The 24,126-nt window shown below is 41.3% G+C and overlaps 1 protein-coding gene across 2 annotated transcripts in view; it reads left to right on the plus strand.

The window, feature by feature from the left end:
• The window catches only part of LOC130357796 (zona pellucida-like domain-containing protein 1), a 52,192-nt gene that overhangs the window by 11,374 nt on the left and 16,692 nt on the right, over nucleotides 1-24,126 (plus strand). For both annotated transcript variants that reach the window (XM_056560536.1, XM_056560537.1), the window contains 6 exons: nucleotides 2,393-2,613; nucleotides 5,225-5,409; nucleotides 13,675-13,747; nucleotides 14,222-14,319; nucleotides 17,190-17,270; nucleotides 17,731-17,902. In XM_056560536.1, the coding sequence (XP_056416511.1) occupies nucleotides 2,393-2,613; nucleotides 5,225-5,409; nucleotides 13,675-13,747; nucleotides 14,222-14,319; nucleotides 17,190-17,270; nucleotides 17,731-17,902 (830 nt within the window). The remainder of the gene's footprint in view (nucleotides 1-2,392; nucleotides 2,614-5,224; nucleotides 5,410-13,674; nucleotides 13,748-14,221; nucleotides 14,320-17,189; nucleotides 17,271-17,730; nucleotides 17,903-24,126) is intronic.

The following is a 24,126-nucleotide window of genomic DNA, read 5'->3' on the forward strand; positions in this document are numbered from 1 at the left end:
AAAATTACAGAGTTAATCCACTAGTCACAGTTCCCTATACCATTAAAGAAGGGAGGGCTCAATATTCGTGAATATGCGAATATATTTTCGCATATGCGAAAAACGAATATAACGAATATGCGAATTTCGCAAATATATGACGAATATTCGTCCATATATTCGCGAAATACCGCAAATTTGAATATGGCCTATGCCGCTCATCACTGTCCTTGACTACATAAACATTCAATACTTAATTTCATAGAAAACTAGGGTGGTTCATAGATTATTTATAAGGGATCTGAATATGCCATAGTAATGATTGCAATAGCTGGCTCCTTTTTCACTAGCATTTCTCTTTTTTGATTTGTTAGGTACAAATTGTTTGCACTTACATGAGTAATTCTTTTGAAACTAGTTTCAAATTAATAGTTTTGACATATAATGGTCAAAGTAAATATGTAGTTGTTTTAAGGTTCCTTATTTTTTTGATTTTTTTTAAGCTTTATTATGCATTTCTTTTTAGCAGTTACATAATTTATGACACTGAGATATTCATGACCCCTGGTAAATGATTAGACATTTCTGGAATCACATTTAGTATTCAATATTTGTGACCTTTTTTATAACTAATGAGCTAATTAGTGATGATTCCGATAGCCGGAGTTTACAGTACAGTGTGGTGTTGAGCATCTGACACAGACACAGATGTAGGTCTTCTCTATTACTGAGTATTTATGCCAAATGGAATATAATTAGTTAAAAAGCCAGACAAATTATGATAAAAAGATTACAAGGTATTATAGAATTCTTATTAAAGGGCATATCCAGGATTACAATAGTATAACTGCGTTCTTTGAAAAACACTGTCACATTTGTACTCAGTTTGTGTGTGGTATTACAACTTGGCCACATTAAAAAAAAACATAACGGCAATACAACACATGAACTGAGGACAAGAATGGCGCTGTTTCTGGGAGAAATTATCAATGTTTTTCTAATCCTGGGAAACCTGTAAGCATCCATAGATGTTCCACTGTGTTTTACCACTGTTGGTTTGAGCCAAGGTGGGTTTTCCTTTGTTGAATTTCCGCTACAAAAAATTTGAAGCAGACCCCATTGATGTTAATGTCATCTGCTGCTCCATTCCCATACTGGTCCCTCATTCTGTACTCCTGGCATCATCTGTCAGTCATGGGAGCCATGATACCAGGAATACAGAGCATAAGGAAATGTATTGCCAGTTGTCTTTACTTGCAATCAGGGCCAGACAGTCTTTCTGGAAATTTTGGCAAATGCCAGATGGACTAATGGGACAATGGGCCACTGGAATGCCTACAATTAGAGTTGTCTATAAGGGAAACACAATTCATACATCTACCCCCCCCCTTTCTCACTTATGATCTGGGTCTCCGTACCTTTTCCTTCCCTGGTAAATTTCACAGACAGTCATTCTCCAGCACATTTTTACTTTACTCTGATGGGCAGTGGAGCCTCGGGCACACAACAGCACTGCTCAGTCTCTCTTTAGTTGCGGACAAGGCAGTTGAAGGATGTGAGTGCAAATTGTAGAGCCCTGAACCAACACAGAGGCTACGACAAAACAAGGGAAGAATTCGTCATTAGTGAAGGTTTTTGTGCAATGCGAAACCTGCTGCACAAGTTGCTGTGCAAAATGTCGTTTGTCGCTTCATAAATTTATGCAAATGACAGGAAGCCCCTGGATAGTTCAACAAAGTATGAAAAGCTCACATGCATTTCGACACCAGCTAGCCACTGAAAAACATTTGCGCAAAAATAATTTTTGTGCAAGTGATAAATGTTGCCCACAAACCAGTGCATCTGTTAACCACACCTCCTGGAAGCACACACACACAAAAAAAAAAGAGTTGGTACAGACAATATAAAAATAGTGCCAAATTGGATAATAATTTTGGCACAGGTTTATGTGTTAAATAAAAACACACTGCAGGCACACTCCAGTTTATCAGTTCCTTCTAACAAGTGCACCTATATTTCAGCAGTGGTGAATGCGTGTCGGTGGTGGGACCTCTGCTGAGGGGTGACCTCACTTTGTGCTGTTTTAACCTTTTTTCAGGGCTATATACAGTGGCTCCAGGGCAGCTTCTATATATTTAAAAATGTTAGATGTGTTAGTAATTTCATTTCTTCCCAGTGCAGTTTCTACATTTACAATATTATATATGAAGACTTCTTCCTGTTCTTTGAGGGTAAAGCTGTAAGGCTGAATTTACATCACATTTAAGGGCTCTGTCATCTTTAAATTGTACATCAAAATAATGTATGATCGTGATAGCATTTTTTTTATCTTACTAAACATTGTTTAAAAGAAAAAAAACTAATAAAATGTAAACCTCTTCTTCAAACTTTGTGTTTTTCATTTTTCTTACAGATTATAATGACATCTTGGTGACATGTGGTCCACAGGAAATTGAACTCCACATTTACTTGTGTCCAATTTACTATTCTGGTTATAATGAAAGCCAACTTTTTATGAATGATATTTTTTCTAACCCGGGCTGTCAAGGTTCAGTTGATTTATCTCAAGATGTTCCATTCTTGAAATTTGTTTTTTCAGTCAATGACAGTTCAACTTGTGGAAGTATATTCCAGGTAAGCTTCAATTTCATAACGTCATATCAAATGCTAAATGTCCTCAAGAGACAGTTTACTGAAACAGCATCATTATTATTCCATGTAACTAATGTCTATGAATTTTCACGCTATTTAAGAGAAAAAAACAAAACAAAGCATTTCTTATTATGACAAATATATAGAAAAAAGTATAACTGTACTTTACAAAGCAGTGATATAATAATAGATCAAATCCAATCTGGCAAACCTGAGTTCAGCTTGAACTTTAGGAAAAGTTTTGCACAAAGACAAACTTTGACCAGTTTGCTTTGGTTGAACCATATCACCAAAACAACACTACACTGGGGGGGACTCAGGATACAGTACATGTATAAACAATCAAGAAACACAGATGAAGTACAAATTGCTGATAAGCACAAGGAAAATGTAGACACACACTACTGCTAACTTACAAAAATCGTAACGAAACTTAGATAAATGGCATTGACTCCATGAGAGAAACGGAGAAGGAAGGTGGAACACATGGCAGGGTAGCCCAGAACAGCTTGCAAGTAGGAGAGAGGATCAAAGGACCTCACGTTAGCCAATTGCCTTGCAAGAAGTAGGATCTAAATGCAGGGAAGCCAATAATGCCTTGCATACAGTTCCCAGCCAATCAGTTGGCAGAATAGGTGTTGGTCAGAGGCCCCAGAAAGGCCAATGCATGCAGATGCAGCATCCTTTTTTAAAGAGTGCAGTTGTAAGGAGCAAACCTGTCTGAGGAAAAGTGTGTGCAATATGTACTTAACATCCCAGACAGGAGTAGCAGCACTCCACTACTAAAATATTTCCAAACATTGTACAAAAACCACACTGTAGACAGTGTGCTGCATTTGCTCTATCAAGCCAAAAAACATGTTATCGTTAAGTGTGCTAAGAAAGAAATTTGTGTAAACAGAAAAACAGCTGAAAGTAAGATAAAAAAAAGTGAATTGGAATTAGCAAGAGCAAGAGGTTAGCTAGTTACCCCTGTTTCAAAAAAAAATATTTAAAAATGTTATTAAAAATAAAACTTTTTGGTGCATGGTGTTTCATCAGGCCTCTCAAGGAATTGATTTAATTATTTTAACCTCTTGGGGATGCAGGGCGTAACTGTATGCCCCGCACCCGCTTCCACGATATAACGCAGGGTCAGGCAGTGACCCTTCGGTGACCCAGCGTCATATCCATTTCGTTCCTGGTAGCTAACGGTAGTCAGGACCTGTGGCTAATGATGATGTCTGGTATTAACCCTTTAGACGTGGCGATCAAAGTTGATCGCCGTGTCTAAAGCTAAAAAAAAGCATTCCCGGCAGCTCAGTCGGGCTGATCGGGACAGATCAGTTGTATAAACACGTTGTCCGATTGCCGAATGACTGCTCCGTGTCTGAGATCCAGACGGGAGCAGTCGAGCGCCGAAAACACTGATTAAGGCTATGCTATGGCTATCAGTGTGGGCAAGTAGTGTAATGCATGCTATAGTCCCCTATGGGGGCTATAACATTGCAAAAAAAAAGGGGAAATAAAGTTAATAAAGATGATTTAGCCCCTTCCCTAATAAAAGTTTGAATAACCCCACTTTTCCCATTTAAAAAAACTGTGTAAATAAAAATAAATATAAACATATTTGGTATTACCGCATGCGTAAATGTCCGAATCATAATCATTACTTAAAACGCACGGTCAATGGTGTTAACGTTAAAGGGGTATTCCAGGAGAAAAACTTTTTTTTTTATATCAACTGGCTCCAGAAAGTTAAACAGATTTCTAAATTGCTTCTATGAAAAAATCTTAATCCTTCCAATAATTATCAGCTGCTAAAGTTGAGTGTAGCAATCTTGCCTTAGCTGTTTACAGTATACCCCATGGACATATGAATGGGAGAGGTTTCACATGAATGGGAGAGGTTTGTGGACATGCTTTGTGAACTGTGTAGAGGTCATTCTACTGTGAGGGTGAAGCTGAACTCTAAGCTCTCACCTATTGTGAATGGTGTTTTATCTATACACTGGTGTCACCTTTCACTTTATTGTTATCTGTGATCATAAGGAGGGCATTGCTGGGAAATTATCTGTACAGAACAGGAAGTCTCAGCTTCAGCTTTAGATAGGCTTATAATTATTTTAAAATATATATAGCAAAATAAAAAAATACATTACCTACAATTCTTTATTTCAACATTAGATCATTTTTGAATCCTATATAGTCCCATGCATTTACACAGCTTTCAGGATGTACTCCAAACAAAAGCCTCACAATCATGATCATACAAACAGCTGCAGTCCTTGATTTATGACTACATCATTTTCCCTTTACATCAAACATATACAGTACATTCATATGCAAAAGAAGTATACAAAACTAAACAGTCATGTAACTGCTGCATACTATGGCACAAATGTATTTCAAAATACTGTTTTTTTTTTTTCAGCATGTGCTTGACAAATTTTTATCTAAATAATGATGTTTTGTATCATGTTGAAAAGCCTAGCATTACTGACCCGCAGCATTTAACGTTTTTTGTTAATATTGCAAAAGATAAAAATAATGAATGTACTGTACAGATCACTAAATATTGTTTTTTACCATCTACTTTTTTCAATTTTTACAGATAAATGAAGTAGCGGGTGAGGGGATTTTTAGTAGTTTTTCCAAAATCCAATATGTTAATATCAGTGGAATAATAAAGTCAAAAGATCCAAATGTGGGTGTCATCACCCGGAGCCCAGAACTGAAGTATTTATATTCCTGCAGTTACCCACTGGAATACCTCATGAACAACACACGGCTGGATGTGTAAGTGGAAAAGAAAAGATTCTCTAATGTTTAACTCCATTTACAGTACCTTTACAAGTGACTGAATGAATGCTTGAAACAAAAGAATAATTGTAAGATAGGTGTTTAAGTTATTATACACTGTAACATATTTCACTATAAAAACTATTATACGGTATATCTTCTAATTAAATGGATATCTAAAAAGATTCATCATTAAAAATCACTTAAAGGGGTATTTAAGGCCAAAACTTTTTTTATATATCAACTGGCTCCGGAAAGTTAAACAGATTTGTAAATTACTTTGATTAAAAAATCTTAATCCTTGCAATAGTTATTAGCTTCTGAAGTTGAGTTGTTTTTTTTATGTCTAACTGCTTTCTGATGACTCATGTCCCGGGAGCTGTGCAGTTCCTATGGGGATATTCTCCCATCATGTACAGCTCCCGGGACGTTACATCATCATTGAGCAGTTAGACAGAAAACTTCAGAAGCTAATAACTATTGAAAGGATTAAGATTTTTTAATAGAAGTACCGTATATACTCGAGTATAAGCCGACCCGAGTATAAGCCGAGACCCCTAATTTCAACCCAAAATCCCAGGAAAAGTTATTGACTCGAGTATAAGCCTAGGGTGGGAAATACCTCATCCCCCCCTGTCATCATCCAGACCCGTCATTAACATCCTCATCATCCCCTTGTCATCATCCCACACACCCCCCCTTCATCATCCCCTTGTCATCATCCCACACATCCCCTTATCATCCCACACATCCCCCCTTCATCATCCCCTTGTCATCATCCCACACATCCCCCCTTCATCATCCCCTTGTCATCATCCCACACATCCCCTTATCCCACACATCCCCCCTTCATCATCCCCTTGTCATCATCCCACACATTCCCCCTTCATCATCCCCTTGTCATCATCCCACACATCCCCTTATCCCACACATCCCCCCTTCATCATCCCTTTGTCATCATCCCACACATCCCCTTATCATCCCACACATCCCCCCTTCATCATCCCCTTGTAATCATCCCACACCCCCCCCTTCATCATCCCCACCCCCCTTCATCATCCCCACACCCCCCCCCCCCCCTTCATCATCCTCTTCTCATCATTCGCCCTCAGTGGTCTTCAACCTGCGGACCTCCAGAGGTTTCAAAACTACAACTCCCAGCAAGCCCGGGCAGCCATCGGCTGTCCGGGCTTGCTGGGAGTTGTAGTTTTGAAACCTCCGGAGGTCCGCAGGTTGAAGACCACTGCGGCCTTCAACCTGCGGACCTCCAGAGGTTTAAAAACTACAACTCCCAGCAAGCCCGGGCAGCCATCGGCTGTCCGGGCTTGCTGGGAGTTGTAGTTTTGAAACCTCCGGAGGTCCGCAGGTTGAAGACCACTGCGGCCTTCAACATGCGGACCTCCAGAGGTTTCAAAACTACAACTCCCAGCAAGCCCGGGCAGCCATCGGCTGTCCGGGCTTGCTGGGAGTTGTAGTTTTGAAACCTCCGGAGGTCCGCAGGTTGAAGACCACTGCGGCCTTCAACATCATCCAGCCCCCTCTCACCCCCTTTAGTTCTGAGTACTCACCTCCGCTCGGCGCTGGTCCGGTCCTGCAGGGCTGTCCGGTGAGGAGGTGGTCCGGAGAGGAGGTGGTCCGGTGGGATAGTGGTTCCGGGCTGCTATCTTCACCGGGGGCGCCTCTTCTCCGCGCTTCCGGCCCGGAATAGAGCCGTTGCCTAGACAACGACGCATCTGCGTCGTTGTTAAGGCAACGTGACTATTCTGAGGCCGGGCCCGAAGCGCTTAGAAGAGGCCTCCCCGGTGAAGATAGCAGCCCGGAACCACTATCCCACCGGACCACCTCCTCTCCGGACCACCTCCTCACCGGACAGCCCTGCAGGACCGGACCAGCGCCGAGCGGAGGTGAGTACTCAGAACTAAAGGGGGTGAGAGGGGGCTGGATGATGTTGAAGGCCGCATTGGTCTTCAACCTGCGGACCTCCGGAGGTTTCAAAACTACAACTCCCAGCAAGCCCGGACAGCCGATGGCTGCCCGGGCTTGCTGGGAGTTGTAGTTTTGAAACCTCTGGAGGTCCGCAGGTTGAAGACCACTGCGGGTGGGGGAGTTCACTCGAGTATAAGCCGAGGGGGGTGTTTTCAGCACGAAAAATCGTGCTGAAAAACTCGGCCTATACTCGAGTATATACGGTACCGTATTTTTCGCCGTATAAGACGCACTTTTTCTTCCCCAAAATTGGGGAGGAAAAGTTGGTGCGTCTTATACGGCGAATACGTGGCCAGGACCCGCCGCTAATACAGGACATCACCGATCGCGGTGATGCCGTGTATTAACCCTTCAGACGCGGCGATCAAAGCTGACCGCCGCGTCTGAAGGGAAAATAACACTAACCCGGCTGCTCAGTCGGGCTGTTCGGGACTGCTGCGGTGAAATCACGGCATCCCGAACAGCTTACAGGACACCGGGAGGGACCTTATATGCCTCCTCGGTGTCTTCTCCGTGCCGGGATCCCCTGCGCTCTCCTTCGACGTCATCACGTCGTCGCACACGCCGTTATCCAATAGGAGCGGCGTGCATAGCAACATGATGACGGCGACGTGATGACGGCGACGGAGAGCGCGGATCCCGGGGAAGAAGAAGTCCGGAGCGTCGGACTCCACGGGGACGTGGCGACAGCGATGGAGCGACATCCAAGGCAGCGGTGACGGGTCCGGAGCGGTGGGGACACGTGAGTACTACCTCCTATACAGTGGTCTTCAACCTGCGGACCTCCAGATGTTAAAAAACTACAACTCCCAGCATGCCTGGACAGCCAACGGCTGCCCGGGCATGCTGGGAGTTGTAGTTTTGCAACATCTGGAGGTCCGTAGGTTGAAGATCACTGTTGGGTGCAAAATCTTTTTTTCAAAATTTTGCATCTTTAAAATAGGGTGCATCTTATATGCCGGTGCGTCCTATAGGGCGAAAAATACGGTAATTTACAAATCTGTTTAACTTTCTGGAGCCAGTTGATATATATATAAAAAAAAAAGTTTTTGCCTGGAATTCCCCTTTAAATAATTTTTGAATTGCATATTTTAAGTTGATAGCTCTTATTGTCCTTTTGAGACATATTTGTTTATTGACTACAAATATGGCTACATAGTGTGCCTGTGAGAATTGTGCAATTTTAACCAAAACAGAATTTGGGTGGTAAGCCCTAACCAGGGCTGACCTTAAGTTTACTTGATCCCTTGGGCAATAGGTACCATACTAGTCATCATAATGTACAGGTTGTGGAACAAAGGGCAGCAGTGGGTATGCTTTTCTTTTGTGGGCTATGGCAGGTGCTCAACCTTGCTGCGTTAAAATTCATCCCAAAAAAGATTGGATGGGTTTGACATCAAGGTTCTCAAGCTCATCCACATCTAAGTGTTTATGATCCTTCTTTTAAGCACAAAGATACAATCATGAGAACAATTGTATGCTTTTAGGTAGGAAGCATACACCGTGCATTTGGAAAGTCTTCAGACCCTTTCATGTTTTTTCTATTTCTTATGTTATATTGTGACTGTGTGCTTAACTCCTTGGGGACGAAGGGTGTATGCATACGCCCTCGCGTCCCATCACTTAAGGAGGGAGAGCGCATCCATACGCCCTCGGCATTTCCGATCACTGCCGCTCGCCGGGCAGTGATCTGACGGGGATGACTGCTGATATCTATCAGCAGGCATTCCGTGGCAATGCCTAGGGGGGTCCTGAGATCCCCCCATGTCGGCAATCGCAGCAAATCGCAGGTCAATTCAGACCTCCAATTTGCTGTGATCCGGGCAAATCGGGTCACTGGTGACCCGATAGCCCGGAAAATAAGACTGATTAGAGCTGTCAGAGCCAGCTCCGACCAGCCTAAAGGATAGGAGCGAGGTGGCATTGGTCGGTCAGGCTGACCACCAATGTCAGGAGGGGGGTTAGAGTTCATTTCCCCCGCTCTGGCCTCTGATCAGAAGTCGGTACAGAGCGGGGAACACGGGCGGAGAGGGGGGAGTATGGTCCGGCTTACCCGGACCTTCGGAGGCGGCATCGGCGGCATCCACGGAGCGGCGGCTGCAGCAGGAAGAGCGGTGGCCGGAAAGTGCGGCGGAGAAGGCGGCAGTGAAGATCGCGATAAGTGATCTTCACTGTGGCCTTCTAAAAGCTGCAAAACTACAACTCCCAGCATGCCCAGACAGCCAAAGGCTGTCTGGGCATGCTGGGAGTTGTAGTTTTGCAACATCTGGAGGGTCACAGTTTGGAGACCACTTTGTAGTGGTCTCTAAGCTGTGGTCCTCCAGATGTTGCAAAACTACAATTCCCAGCACGGCCAGACAGTCAGGGATGCTGGGCGTGTAGTTCTGCAATATCTGGCCCTTCAGATGTTGCAGGACTACAACTCCCAGCATGCCTGGACAGTCTGGGCAGGCTTGGAGTTGTAGTTTTGCAACATCTGGAGGGCTACAGTTTGGAGGCCACTACTTAGCGGTCTCCAAACTGTTCTTCCCCAGTTGTTGCATAACTACAACTCCTAGCATGCCCAGACTGTCCAGGAATGCTGGGAGTCGGAGTTCTGCAACATCTGAATGGCCAGATATTGCAGAACTACACGCCCAGCATCCCTGACCGTCTGGCCATGCTGGGAATTGTAGTTTTGCAACAGCTGTAGGCACACTGGTTGGGAAACACTGAGCTAGAGTCTGTTTCCTAACTCAGTGATTCCAACCCGTGTGCCTCCAGCTGTTGCAAAACTACAACTCCCAGAGTGCACTGACAGACCGTATATGCTGGGAGTTGTAGTCTTGCAACAGCTGGAGACACAAGGGTTGGAATCACTGAGCTAGAGTCTGTTTTCTAACTCAGTGGTTCTCCACCAGTGTGCCTACAGCTGTTGTAAAACTACAACTCCCAGCATGTATGGTCTGTCAGAGCATTCTGGGAGTTGTCATTTTTCCACAGCTTAAGGTTTGGGGCGCCACCCCCTCCCCCATGTGAATGTACAGGGTACATTCACACGGGCGGGTTTATAGTGGGTGTCCTTCAAGGAAACTTACTGTGAACCCCTGCCTGTGTGAATGTACCCTAAAAACACTGCACTACATTAACAAATAATAAAAAGTAAAACACTACACATACACCCCCTTACACGTCGCCCCCCCCCCCCCAATAAAAATGAAAAACGTCTCATACGGCAGTGTTTCCTAAACGGCGCCTCCAGCTGTTGCAAAACCACAACTCCCAGTGTTGCCGGACAGCCATAGACTGTCCTGGCAGGCTGGGAGTCTTGCAACAGCTGGAGGCACCCTGTTTGGGAAACACTGCCGTAGGGTTTTGGTGGAGACAAGCCCCATCCTTGTAATCGGGTCCGCCCCTATTGCAAATTTCGTATTCAGGCCTCAAATGCGCATGGAGCTTTCTCACTTCAGAGCCCTGTCGTATTTCAAGGCAACAGTTTAGTCCCACATATGGGGTATCTCCGTACTCGGGAGAAATTGCGTTACAAATTTTGGGGGGATTTGTCTCCCATTACCCTTTGTAGAAATGGTAAATTTGGGGAAAAAAAACTGCACTTTAGTGAAATTTTTTTTTCATTTACACATCCGAATTTAGCGAAAAGTCGTCAAACACCTGTGGGGTGTTAAGGTTCACCGGACCCCTTGTTAGGTGCCTTGAGGGGTGTAGTTTCCAAAATAGTATGCCATGTGTTTTTTTTTTTTTTTTTGCTGTTCTGGCACCATAGGGGCTTCCTAAATGTGACATGCCCCCAAAAACTATTTCAGCAAAATTCACTCTCCAAAATCCCATTGTTGATCCTTCCCTTTTGAGCCCTCTACTGCGCCCGCCGAACACTTGACATACACATATGAGGTATTTCCTTACTCGAGAGAAATTGCGTTACAAATTTTGAGGGCTTTTTCTCCTATTACCCCTTGTAAAATTTCAAAAACTGGGTCTACAAGAACATGCGAGTGTAAAAAATGAAGATTTAGAATTTTCTCCTTCACTATGCTGCTATTCCTGTGAAACAACTAAAGGGTTAACAAATTTACTGAATGTCATTTTGAATATCTTGAGGGGTGCAGTTTTTATAATGGGGTAATTTATGGGGTATTTCTAATACGAAGACCCTTCAAATCCACTTCAAAAATGAACTGGCCCCTGAAAAATTCCGATTTTGAAAATTTTGGTAAAAAATTGGAAAATTGCTTCTGAACTTTTAAGCCCTCTGATGTTTTCCAAAAGTAAAAACATGTCAACTTTCTGATGCAAACATAAAGTAGACATATTGTATTTGTGAATCAATATAGAATTTATTTGGAATGTCTGTTTTCCTTACAAGCAGAGAGCTTCAAAATGAGAAAAATGCTAAATTTTCAATTTTTTCATAAAATTTTGGAATTTTTCACCAAGAAATGATGCAAGTATCGACAAAAATTTACCATTAACATGAAGTAGAATATGTCATAAAAAATCAGAATGAAAAGGAAAAGCATCCCAGAGTTATTAATGCTTAAAGTGACAGTGGTCAGAATTGCAAAAAATGCTCCCGTCCTTAGGGTTATAATGGGCTCCGTCCCCAAGGAGTTAAAGGGGCTATCCACCATAAGATTATTTTAGTACACACCTGCGAGACAGTAATGGTCATGCGTAGGAAGGATTAGCACTTGTCTTCGGCCTATATGGCTTTGTTGTAAGATTACCATAACAATGTGGCTAGCTTTTTGTGAACTGGTATTTCCTGTTTGACTTTTCTTTTTTTGACTACAAATCCCACAATTCCATTTTCCTCCCTCCCACACATCAGCCACCCCACCCATTGAAACATAAATGAGCCGCATCCATTCAAAAGACCTGTGGTTGTCAATCAGGGGGCCTACAGCTGTTGAATTAGTTGCAGATTGATCTCTCTCCCACCAAGCGATCACTCCCCGATCACTAATGAGTCAGGTCTCGGCCACATTGCAACCTGGGGAAAATCTGAGACAACAGTCATTTTATATGCTGTTAAAAATAAATATTGGGGTGAAAATCACATAAGAATTGTGAGAAAACCATCACACACAGGTACAGACACTATATTGTGAACTACACTAACTTTACAGCCCCTGCAGCATAGTCAAATTAAAAAAAATCCTGGAATACCCCTTTAATTCTACAAAATTTGAATTGTCCCCATCATTCTGCCCTCAGTTCCCCATAATGGGAATGTGAAAACAGACTCATGTCTTCTTGGGTAAAATGCCACAAGGTTTGCACATCTGGATTTGGGGATTTTCTGCCATTCCTCTCTGCAGATCCTCTCAAGCTCTTTCAGGTTAGATGGGGACTTTTAGGTGGCATCCATTTTCTGGTTTCTACGAAGATGCTTGAGGGAGTGATGGCCATTTTCAGCTGGTTTGGTCAATAATCCTCTTGCAATGGGGCCATAAGTACAGTGCAATCTTCATCACAGCATGGTTCATGTGCTTTGCTCTGCAAGACCACCCATTTTAGGATTTCCATGGAAAAAATTGAGCAGAGGCATATGAAAATAGGAAAAAGCAGGGACCATGCATTTAGCATGTTTTAAACCATTCATTAGAGTTGTGGGAGTTTAGGAAAAAAACATTTCAAAGTAGGAAAACACATTTAACGTTACCCTTGACTGAAAATAAGGGACTTAGCCCAGAAAGAAGATCCATACTAATATTCTGTCTCCAGCATGTAATTCAGAGCAGATAGAAGCCGATCTTCAGAGGGACAGGGTGCCAGACTGAAGGTATGTATATTAGTCAGAGACCCTGCATCAGTCTCCTGTTCACCGTACTATAACCAGGTGTATTGGGTTTAGTATGTGTGAACGGGATGACCGTTTTCCTTTAAAATGGACCAGGGTTAAAGATGCTAAAGATCAGAAATTACATAAACTGACATATAACAAAGGTGGCATGCTATAACCGTGCTACTAATGTTTGTCTATGGAGAATGCCTTGTTGTGTTCCTGCTTTTGTGTAATAATTAGGACGTCTATCCACAATACTTTTAAATGTATATGTTGTATTACAAACTGTTTTTTAAATGAATACTGTAGGTGTCAATGGCACAGCCATGTCTACTACAGCTGCTCTTTTTTTTAGCAGTTCTTGGCACTGGCTAATAGAGTGTGATCAAGAATGAATGGCCTGCCTCTATGATAGCCATAAGGTCTAAGAAAAGATATGGAAAGAGAAGGTAATGTAGAAAAGTAGTAATGACATATATTTCTCTTTATAGTGCTGGGAATAATATAGCTATTAATACCAATAATGGAAGCTTCATCAGCACACTCTCAATGCAGCTATATCTAGTAAGTAGCTCTGACTGAATCTTGCGGTTTTGTTTCAGTTCTGAAGACATTTACTAACATGTAATTATACATGAATTATTATAATTATGATTGTGTAATCCTGTCTCAATATGACTTTGAATGCGAATAGGAAAGACATTTTTAAATACATGCCCAAAGCATTATGAGTTTCATCATTCATGTCTTATGCATTATTATGCATAACTGAATATAGAACATGCTGCCATCTTTATTATGATACTCATTTTCTTGCTTGTATGTACAGAATGAGAATGCTTAAATACAATGTGTAATTACATATCCAAATAATAGAAATGTAGGCTACCAATATCACTTGAAACACATCTATTCATTAGCTATTGTACTGTCTACTGTAAGGCATTGCAAACAGAGATAAACTCAATGTAATACATAAATATTATAACAATCGACATAACACTTTCTATTTCCATTGATGTACATTTTTTTTCACAGGATGAAAGATACGGCAGACCTCTTATTATTCCACCGACTGGACTCAAAATAAACACTACAGTTTTTGTGGAAGTGAGGGCAAACAACTTAACAGATAAGTAAGGAAGGCACTTTATTAAAAAAAAGTTTGTTTTTAAGGATGCATGCTTATTGCTACATGTCGGGACTGAAGAAAGTGGATTTAAAGAAACATTCATTGTATTTCCACTATGCAAAATTATAATTCATTTGTAGCAAGATTATAAATTATGATTGCTATCTCTGGGTTAGGTATGCACACTTACAACATCTGTTTGCCACTAAGTATAGAAAGAGATTCTCTAGTTCTCAGGTTGGGGGCCTGTAGTTTGAGGTGGGCGGCCATTTTGCAATGTTGATCTGGAAAAAAAAAGCAAAAATAAAAGTTCAAAAGTTCATTTACCCTCCAGAAATGCATCAAACCCTACTTGGAATATTTTATTGAGTTTACCATGCCCACTTCCTTTGGTAAATAATTCTATAGTCTAATTGCACACACAGAAAAGAATCCCCTTCTGTGTTAATGTAGAAACATTCTTTTATCTATACTGTACTGTATATTTACAGGCTTAGGTATACAAAGATTATGGGAAAGATCTGTGCATAGCTCTTTAGTCATCTTTTTTATAAACTAAAACCCCACCATATGTACAATACAAATAGAGAAGCATAGCCACACATCCACCATTTGTATTTTGATCTACTTGCTTCTCAGCATTAAAAAAAAAAAAAAAAAAAAACTAACAGGTTGTTTGTATATATTTTGATCAAAAAGTACAAGCCCACTCGCCACATCAAGGCCACTTAGTCAAAGTGGGTCCCTAACCTAACACTGGCATAGCGCCAGGTGGTGACCACTGCCTCTGAGACACCATGCCCACAGAGGGAGCGACCCAGTGGCCGAGCAGCCCCACTGCTACCTGACCAAGCCCCTGACTTGGTAGGTATTCACATTGGTGTGGTTGCACTGCGGCAGTCATTGATACTGTGATGCTTTGTCTGTGGGGTGGGGTGGCCTGGAGCCAGAGGCTTGGTTGGCCAGCAGTGGGGCTGTATGGCCACTGGGTCGCTCCCACTTTGGGCATGGTGTTGCAGTGGTGGTGGCCGCCGCCCGGTGCTCTGCCAATGTTGGGTTAGGGACCCACTCTAAATAGGTGGCCTTGACATGGTGAGTACTTTTTGATCAAAATTGTACTTTTACTAACAGATCCAAAAGTATCCCATTGATTTGAATGGGTTCTTTTTAGCATCCAGTGGTATCAGTTGCAGCCAGTTATTGTTTTGATTTGTTATTGTGATATGAGAAAAAACCATGCATGCACAAATTTTTTTCTTTCATGAATAATGGATCAATAACGGACATTAAAAATTTAACATTGAAGTCTATGGATGACAGATGACCACTAATGTCATCCGAAATCATCCGTTTTTACATGCCCCTTATAATCAGTTATTTCTACTGAGCATGCTCAGTAAAGCCTCCCAACCAGAAATTCCCATTGGAAAAGGGGAGCGTTACTGTAAACGGGCAATGACGATATTTAACGGTCCAAATAATGGACAGTAGCTGATGTCACATAATACGTTAGTTTAACAAAATGAACTTTTAAATAATGGATCCATTAATGAATATTAACGGGTCAATAACGAGGCAGGTCAATAACGAGGCAGGTCATAATGGTAGTGTGAAGGTACCCTAAGTCAGTTTTAGTAATCTCGACATAGACTTTCTCTGATGCGCTGAGGATCTGTGTGTTAGTGTAAAGAGGACCAGTGCTAATGTAAAGAAGAGAGATATGGCAGCCGCAAGAAATTTCATAATGCTGGCCAAGCCAATCTGACTGTCCTGACTTCACAAAAAAGCATGGTAAAATGGATGTAAAAAAGTCACAACGTTTGCAACAAATGACAAATGACAATTTCAAAGCTGTCAGAAATTACCATCACTAAATCCTTCTCTTCCGAAGTCCTGACTAACACAGCATTGCCAAAGAGCTATTCACACAGAAGATTATTTATTTCACTTCAAGCGCATTATTATAATTTGTAGGGTACAAATGCTTGCTAAACCCCTAGATGAATGTGCTTAGGGATATATTTTCCAAAAGGAGGTGTTTCAAATATTTTGTCACCTCAAGGCCTCTGCAAATCGGAAATGGTTCCTGAAAAAATATGAAGACCCTGAAATGCACAAGATGTGCACTAGGGCTACATATGGAATGTTTCTAAAATCTACAGGATCAGGTAAAAAAATAGTGGAGTTTTGCTACTCTGTTAACACCTTCTGTGTTAGGCTGCTCTCACACTATAAAATTCATCCGTTTTAAAGATCCGTTTGATGTTCCGTTATGAAAACCCTGAAAATTGTCCATTAAACATCCGTTAGAAAATCCCATATGTCCGTTAGAAAATCCCATTATAGTCTATGGGATTTCTACATTATCCGTTTTAATCCGTTATAGTCTGTTATTAATAACGGACGTTATTTTTGTAACCTCCTTTTATCATTATTTCCTTTGAAGCACATAAACTAAATTTCATTTAAAGTTACAAGCTGTAACATCCTATAAAAAAAAAAAAAGCCAAGTTATATGATTAATCTTATTTCTTTTACTATTTTGTGTGTTATTATTCGTTTAAGCAGCAGGAGATTTCAAAATTAGCAAAGTGCAAATATAGTTTCTGTTATTATCTTAAATTTAATGTGAATAAATGCAAAACATAGGGACCAAAATTTCCTACCAAAATAAAATACTGTGTTAAGGTGTGAAGGAGCCCTATGGCTGACAGCACCTTTCCTTTCACAGATAGAAACCCTGAGTTTAGGGAAAGCATCTCTGCTACTTACTTGTACTTGTTTCATAGCTCAAGAGTTGGAATGTATCCCTATAATGTTTCTGTAAAAAAAAAAGTACACAGTGCAAAAATACACATATTCTTCTTTTCACAGGTTCAATGTTTTACTGGATCGGTGCTATGCCTCTGTTTCACCCTATCCAACTAATTCAACTTATTATGACCTATTTGTTGGGTAAGACAAATTGTGTTTTTTTCATTTTTTTTTTCCATGGAATATAAGTAGTATAGATATTAATTATGAGGCCTAGTTCACACGGCGGAATTTCGAAGTGGAATCTGGCAAAAAAATTCAGCTCGGAAATTCCGTCCCAATGTTTTTAATAGGATTCTGCTGCACTATGCACAAGACAGAATTTCCTCGCTGGGAGCATCTGCTGTGGAAATTCAAATTCTGTCTGACATATAAATTCTTGCTGAGGAATTCATTGTGATATGCAAATGCATTGCCGTCTATGGAGTAGTCCTATTGCTGGCATGTTCCGCAGGTGCCCGATATCTGCAGAATGTCTACTGGAAATTCAAAAATACATTGTGTGAACAAAGCATTACTGTATGGTGTTTCTATAGTTGATTGTGTTTTATTTATTTCTTAACAAATTGGTTTAAAACAGTATTATATGTTTGTTTTTTAGATGTCAAAAGGACCAATTTACTTTCATAAGCATTAATGGAGACAGTCAAGTAGCACGGTTTTATTTTACTGCTTTTCGATTTCTAGAACAATATCAACAACCTATATCAACTTTTTACTTGCATTGTATAACTCGACTTTGTGAAACATCAGCTTGTAATTCATTTAAACCAGTGAGTATAACTGGTAAATATGTGTTTCTTGGAATGGCTTGAAATACTCTTTTGAAAGATAATCTATCCATCTATCTGTCTAATATCTATCTATCTATCTCATATCTATCTATCTATCTATCTATCTATCTATCTAGCAACAGAAGAATGCAGCAGCACACTGCCAGCACAAGGATATAGGTGAAACATGAATATGCAGATAAAACATGGAGAGCAATACAGCTATTGTGTAATAGATGCAAATGTGAAACTATGAAATAGTGAGGCACTTAGCTGGCAAATTTGTCTCTGCCGGCGGTCAAATAGCTTGGACCATCCCACCACGACAAGGTGGCCTCATTGGGATGGACCCTACACTTTGTCTTTATCTATCTATCTAGATAGCATATAATCACTCACAAACATCATGTGGGATTACAGTTTAACACCTTAACGATGTACTCCACTGCTCAGTGCCAGGAGCTCGTGATGTCATGGCCCTGCCCCCTCATGACATCATGCCCTGTCCCCTCAATGCAAGTCTATGGGAGGGGGTGTGACAGCTCCCATAGACTTGCATTGAGGGGGCGGGGCTATGACATCATGAGTTCCCGGCATCGGCTCCAGCGTTCAGAACAGTTTGTTTCAAATGCTGAGCAGTGGAGTACCCCTTTAATGGGTTATTCTGCTACCCAGCATCCGGAACATTGAGTTCCGAATGCTGTGTTCGGGCTTACTTGTTCACGTCCACCCCCTTGTGATGTCACGCCCCGTCATGTGATTTCACGTCCCGCCCCCTCAATGCAAGTCTATGGGAGGGGGCGTTATGGCTGTCACGCCCCCTTCCCATAGACGTTCATTGAGGGGCAGGCTGTGACATCGCAAGGGGGCGGGCATGAACACGGAAGCCCGCACACAGCGTTCGGAACTCAATGTTCTGGATGCTGGGGAGCCGCGTAACCCTTTAAGGACAAGGCCAATTTTCATTTTTGAACTTTCATTTTTTCCTTCTCTCCTTCCAAAAATCATAACTCTTTCAACTTTGCACCTACAGACCCATATAAGAGCTTGTTTTTTGCATCAACAATTGTACTTTGTAATGATCTCACTTATTTTATAACATAATCTGCAGAGACACTGGGGTAATAACACATATGATGATATTTATTTTTTATGACATTATTCATTTAAAAAACAGGAAATGGGGTAATTCCAACTTTTATTAGGGGAGGGGCTTATTCACATTTATTAACTTTTTTTACACTCTCTTTTTTTTAGCCCCAATGGGGGGCTATACTATCCAATCTTTTGATTGCATATATTGTTCAATGCTATGCATCAAGTTCAAGGTTCAAGTTTTACTGTCATTGAAAAAATAGACTTTTGACATGCCAAAAAGACAACATCTAGGCATGGAGACCTCTACACATTGCTGAGTGGGGAGAAGCACTCAGCGAAGATAGAGATAGGGAATTAAGAACTTTATTTAGTGTTTCTTTCTGATGATTCCTATTAGAGATGAGCAAATCAAATCTGACAAAGTCGATTTCGTTCCGAATTTGATGAAAAATTTTATTCGGACCGAATCCGAACTATGACTCGATTTGAAATAACAAATTTCTTCATTAGTGGCATCCTTGTGATCGTCCTGTTTAATGGATAGATCCGAGCGGCTTTCTCCTGCGCTCGCATCTCTGCATTAGATAGGATGATCGCAGTGGGTGTCAGGAGTGACACTTGTTGTGATCTGTCCTCAACTGCAGGAACTACTGTTCCCAACATGGAGCACACTCTGCTCCATGCTGGGAGGTGTACTACCTGCATTAATAGACAGATCGCAGCGGGTGTTACTTCTGACACCCAATGCGATCGTCCTGTATAATGTAGAGCGGCTGGACACTCTTCTCTGATCCCACTGTAGTATGAGTATATGCCACATATATACCTATTATTCATATTTCCTGTAGAGTACAGTACAGCTGTGAGTGGCTGGAACCATCTGGCCAATCACAGCTCTCTGCGGGAAATATGAATAAGTGATGTGAATTCTATTCATATCACTGGCCCGGCCGGGATATAGTGCAGAGATGTGAGCGCAGGAGAAAGCCGCTCCATCTCTGCAATAGAAATGGACAATCACATCACTCCTGACACCCGGGGTGATCTGTCTATTAGTACAGGTACTACAGCTCCCATCATGGAACAGTCTGTTCCATCCTGGGAGTAGTACTACCTAAAACATGTAAAAAAAATTGAGAAAAAAAGTGAAAAACACATACACACACTTTATTAATATAACACCATATAAAAATACATTATTAATAAAAAAAAATTAAAAATTATTATAAAAAATATATTATTTTTACATTTAAATGGCCCCTTTCTACATTTTTATTATTGTCAGTAGAGATGAGCGAGCTTACAGTAAATTCAATTCGTCACGAACTTCTCAGCTCGGCGGTTGCTGACTTTTCCTTCATAAATTAGTTCAGCTTTCCGGTGCTCCAGTGGGCTGGAAAAGGTGGATACAGTCCTAAGAAAGAGTCTCCTAGGACTGTATCCACCTTTTCCAGCCCACGGGAGCACCTGAAAGCTTTACTAATTTATGCAGGAAAAGTCAGCAACCGCCAAGCCGAGAAGCTCGCGACAAATCAAATTTACTGTAAGTTCGCTCATCTCTGATTGTCAGCTATATTTTTAGGTCCCTGCCCGCCCACATAAATTTATCCCTGTTTAAAAATGAACATAACATTTTTTTTATTTATTTTTTATTTTTTTGGTGGCTTTATAATTTTTTATACACCCAAGAATGGAGTCTACATTTTAGGCTGCTTTCACACTATGAGTATTCATCTGTTATTAAACATCTGGATTGTATAATAAAAAAAATGGATGTATAATAACGGATGAAATAACGGGTGCTAACGGCTGAATAATGTCCATCAAAATAATGGGCATCTTTATCTGTTAAGACCCGTTATAACATCCGTCATGTACTGTTATTTTAACACCTCTGCCTACAGACTTCCGAAGCCAGGACTACAACTACTCCCATCATGGAACAAACTTGTTTCCATGGGAGTAGTAGTTCCCTTGCTGCCGGTGGCTGGGGAGGCTACATTAGTGTTTGTACCCCATCATGGAACAGACTCTGTCCCATGATGGGGGTTGGAGTACATGGGCTGAGGGATTGATTGCACCGGGTCTCACTCCTGAAACCCGATGCGATCAGAAGTTATTAAACAGGGGAGCGGGTGGTATGCTCCGCTCCCCTGCGATGTACAGTGTATTTTTATTTTCACTTTTAATTTCCCCATTGGGAGCCCTTAATAGCCGCCACTGAGGAGCCATTCAGGGCTCCCGGCATGGTTTTTAAACTACTAATTTGACCTCCAAATGTATGCCCCCCATGCATATTTATAATAATTAATTGGCCCCAGTGTGTTTATAATAATTCATTGGCCCCAGTGTGTTTATAATAATGCATTGGCCCCAGTGTGTTTATAATAATTCATTGGCTCCAGTATGTTTATAATAATTCCTAGGCCCGAGTGTGCTGTGTGCTTATCCTTATCCCCCCCCCCAGTGTCCTTATTTCCCCTCCCACTGCCTTCTCTTCATCTTTTTTGAGAGAGAAGCAGCAGGACATGTCAAGAACCGGCAGGGGTGTATGAATGAAGCCGATATGTCCCGTATGTAGGCTTCATTCATGTCCCCACTGTTTCCCTGCTCCTAGAGCAATCAGCGCACCCCCGGGACATGTCTATTCTCTACTCTGCTGTACAGAGATGAGCAGTAGAGAATAGACATGTCCCGGTGGTGTGTTGATTGCACTGGGATCAGGGCAGCAGCGGGGACATGTTGGGTGGCGGCGATGAATGAAGCCTACATGCGGGACATGTCGGCTTCATTCATTCCCCGCCGTCCCTTCCCGACACAGGGGGGGAGGGGAAATAAAGATAAGCACACTGGGTCCAATTAATTATTATAAACACACTGGGGCCAATGAATTATTATAAACACACTAGGGTCGATAAATAATTATAAACACACTGGGTCCAATGAATTACCATAAACACACTGGGGCCAATTAATTATTATAAACACACTGGGGCCAATTCATTATTATAAATATGCATGGAGGGCATACATTTGGGGGTGAAATTAGTAGTTTAAAAGCCCCGCCAGGGGCCCTGAATGGCTACTCGGTGGCAGCCAGTCAGGGCTCCTGGCAGGGAATTTAAAAGTAAAAGTAAAAATACACTATACTTTGCAGGGGAGTGGAGCATGCCGCCCGCTCCCCTGTTTAATAACTTCTGATCACATCGGGTCTTAGAAGCGAAACCCGATGCAATCAATCCCTCAGCCCCTGTACTACATTCTCCATCATTGTACAAAGTCTGTTCCATGATGGGGGTAGTAGTACAAACACTAATGTAGCATCCCCAGCGACCGGCAGACTCCCGCAGCCGGGGTAGTAGTAGTTCCCCGGCTGCGGGAGTCTGCATTTACCTGTATCACCATACTACTTGTAGCTACTGCAGCTTTATCTTCTTCAATTAAATAGGGCAATGCTGCAGTACATTGCATCACCAGAAGAATGAGTGCTAGTAAACATTGAAGAGGCTGCAGAGCATGCACAAGCAGCAATGTCCCCTAAAATGATCGATGAATGTGCAGGAGCAGCACCTGCACCAACAAAATATTGATTGCTTATCCTTATTTACAAGGATTTCTAAAGTTTAATTATTATTTTAAGAAGCTTATGAAAAAATTTAAATAGCTACAGTGAAAAGTCAGGTTTAAAAACAGTGGAAATGTAAGATATAAGTAATTTTGACTAAGGTGTACATTTACCTTACATACATTAACCCCTTGCTGCAAACAGCTGTTCATAAATGACGCTGCGGCACGGCAGGGTTATGAAGCGAGTTCAGCAGCCAGGACCCGTGGCTAATGCCGGACATCGCCGTTCAGGCAGATGTCCGGGATTAACTCTTTAGACGCGGCAATCAAAGTTGATCGCCGTGTCTAAAGTGAAAGTGAAAGCTTTCCGGCAGCTCAGTTGGTGAAAACGTGATTTCCCGATCAGCTAGGACACATCAGTGATGTGATCAATGCAATGCAACAGCATTGATCAGTGTATTGAATCCATGTACTGCATGTTATTGTCCCCTATGGGGACTATAACATTGCAAAATAAAAGTGAAAAAAGTTAATAAAGATGATTTAACCCTTCCCTAAGAAAAGTCTGAATAACACTTTTCCCATTAAAAAAAAAAAAAAAACATTGTGCAAATTAAAATTAACATATGTGGTATTGTTACGTGCATAAATGTCCAAACTATTAAAAAAATCATTAACCCCTTAAGGACTCAGGGTTTTTCCATTTTTGCACTTTCGTTTTTTCCTCCTTACCTTTTAAAAATCATAACCCTTTCAATTTTCCACCTAAAAATCCATATTATGGCTTATTTTTTGCGTCGCCAATTCTAATTTGCAGTGACATTAGTCATTTTACCCAAAAATGCACGGCGAAACGGAAAAAAAAATCATTGTGGGACAAAATCGGAAAAAAAACGCCATTTTGTAACTTTTGGGGGCTTCCGTTTCTACGCAGTGCATATTTCGGTAAAAATTACACCTTATCATTATTCTGTAGCTCCATATGGTTAAAATGATACCCTACTTATATAGGTTTGATTTTGTCGCACTTCTGGAAAAAATCATAACTACACGCAGGAAAATTTATACGTTTAAAAATGTCATCTTCTGACCCCTATAACTTTTTTATTTTTCCATGTACAGGGCGGTATGAGGACTCATTTTTTGCGCCGTGAACTGAAGTTTTTATCGGTATGATTTTTGTTTTGATCGGACTTTTTTATCACTTTTTATTCATTTTTTTAATGGTATAAAAAGTGACCAAAATACGCTTTTTTGGACTTTGGAATTTTTTTGCGCGTACGCCATTGACCATGCGGTTTAATTCATGATATATTTTTATAGTTCGGACATTTACGCATGCGTCGATACCACATATGTTTATTTATTTATTTTTTTACACAGTTTTATTTTTTTATGGGAAAAGGGGGGTGATTAAAACTTTTATTAGGGAAGGGGTTAAATGACCTTTGTTAACACTTTTTTTTTACTTTTTTTTGCAGTGTTATAGGTCCCATAGGGACCTATAACACTGCACACACTGATCTCCTATGCTGATCACTGGCGTGTATTAACACGCC

The sequence above is a fragment of the Hyla sarda genome, chromosome 2 (assembly GCF_029499605.1).
Source record: "Hyla sarda isolate aHylSar1 chromosome 2, aHylSar1.hap1, whole genome shotgun sequence".
Classification (NCBI taxonomy): domain Eukaryota; kingdom Metazoa; phylum Chordata; class Amphibia; order Anura; family Hylidae; genus Hyla; species Hyla sarda.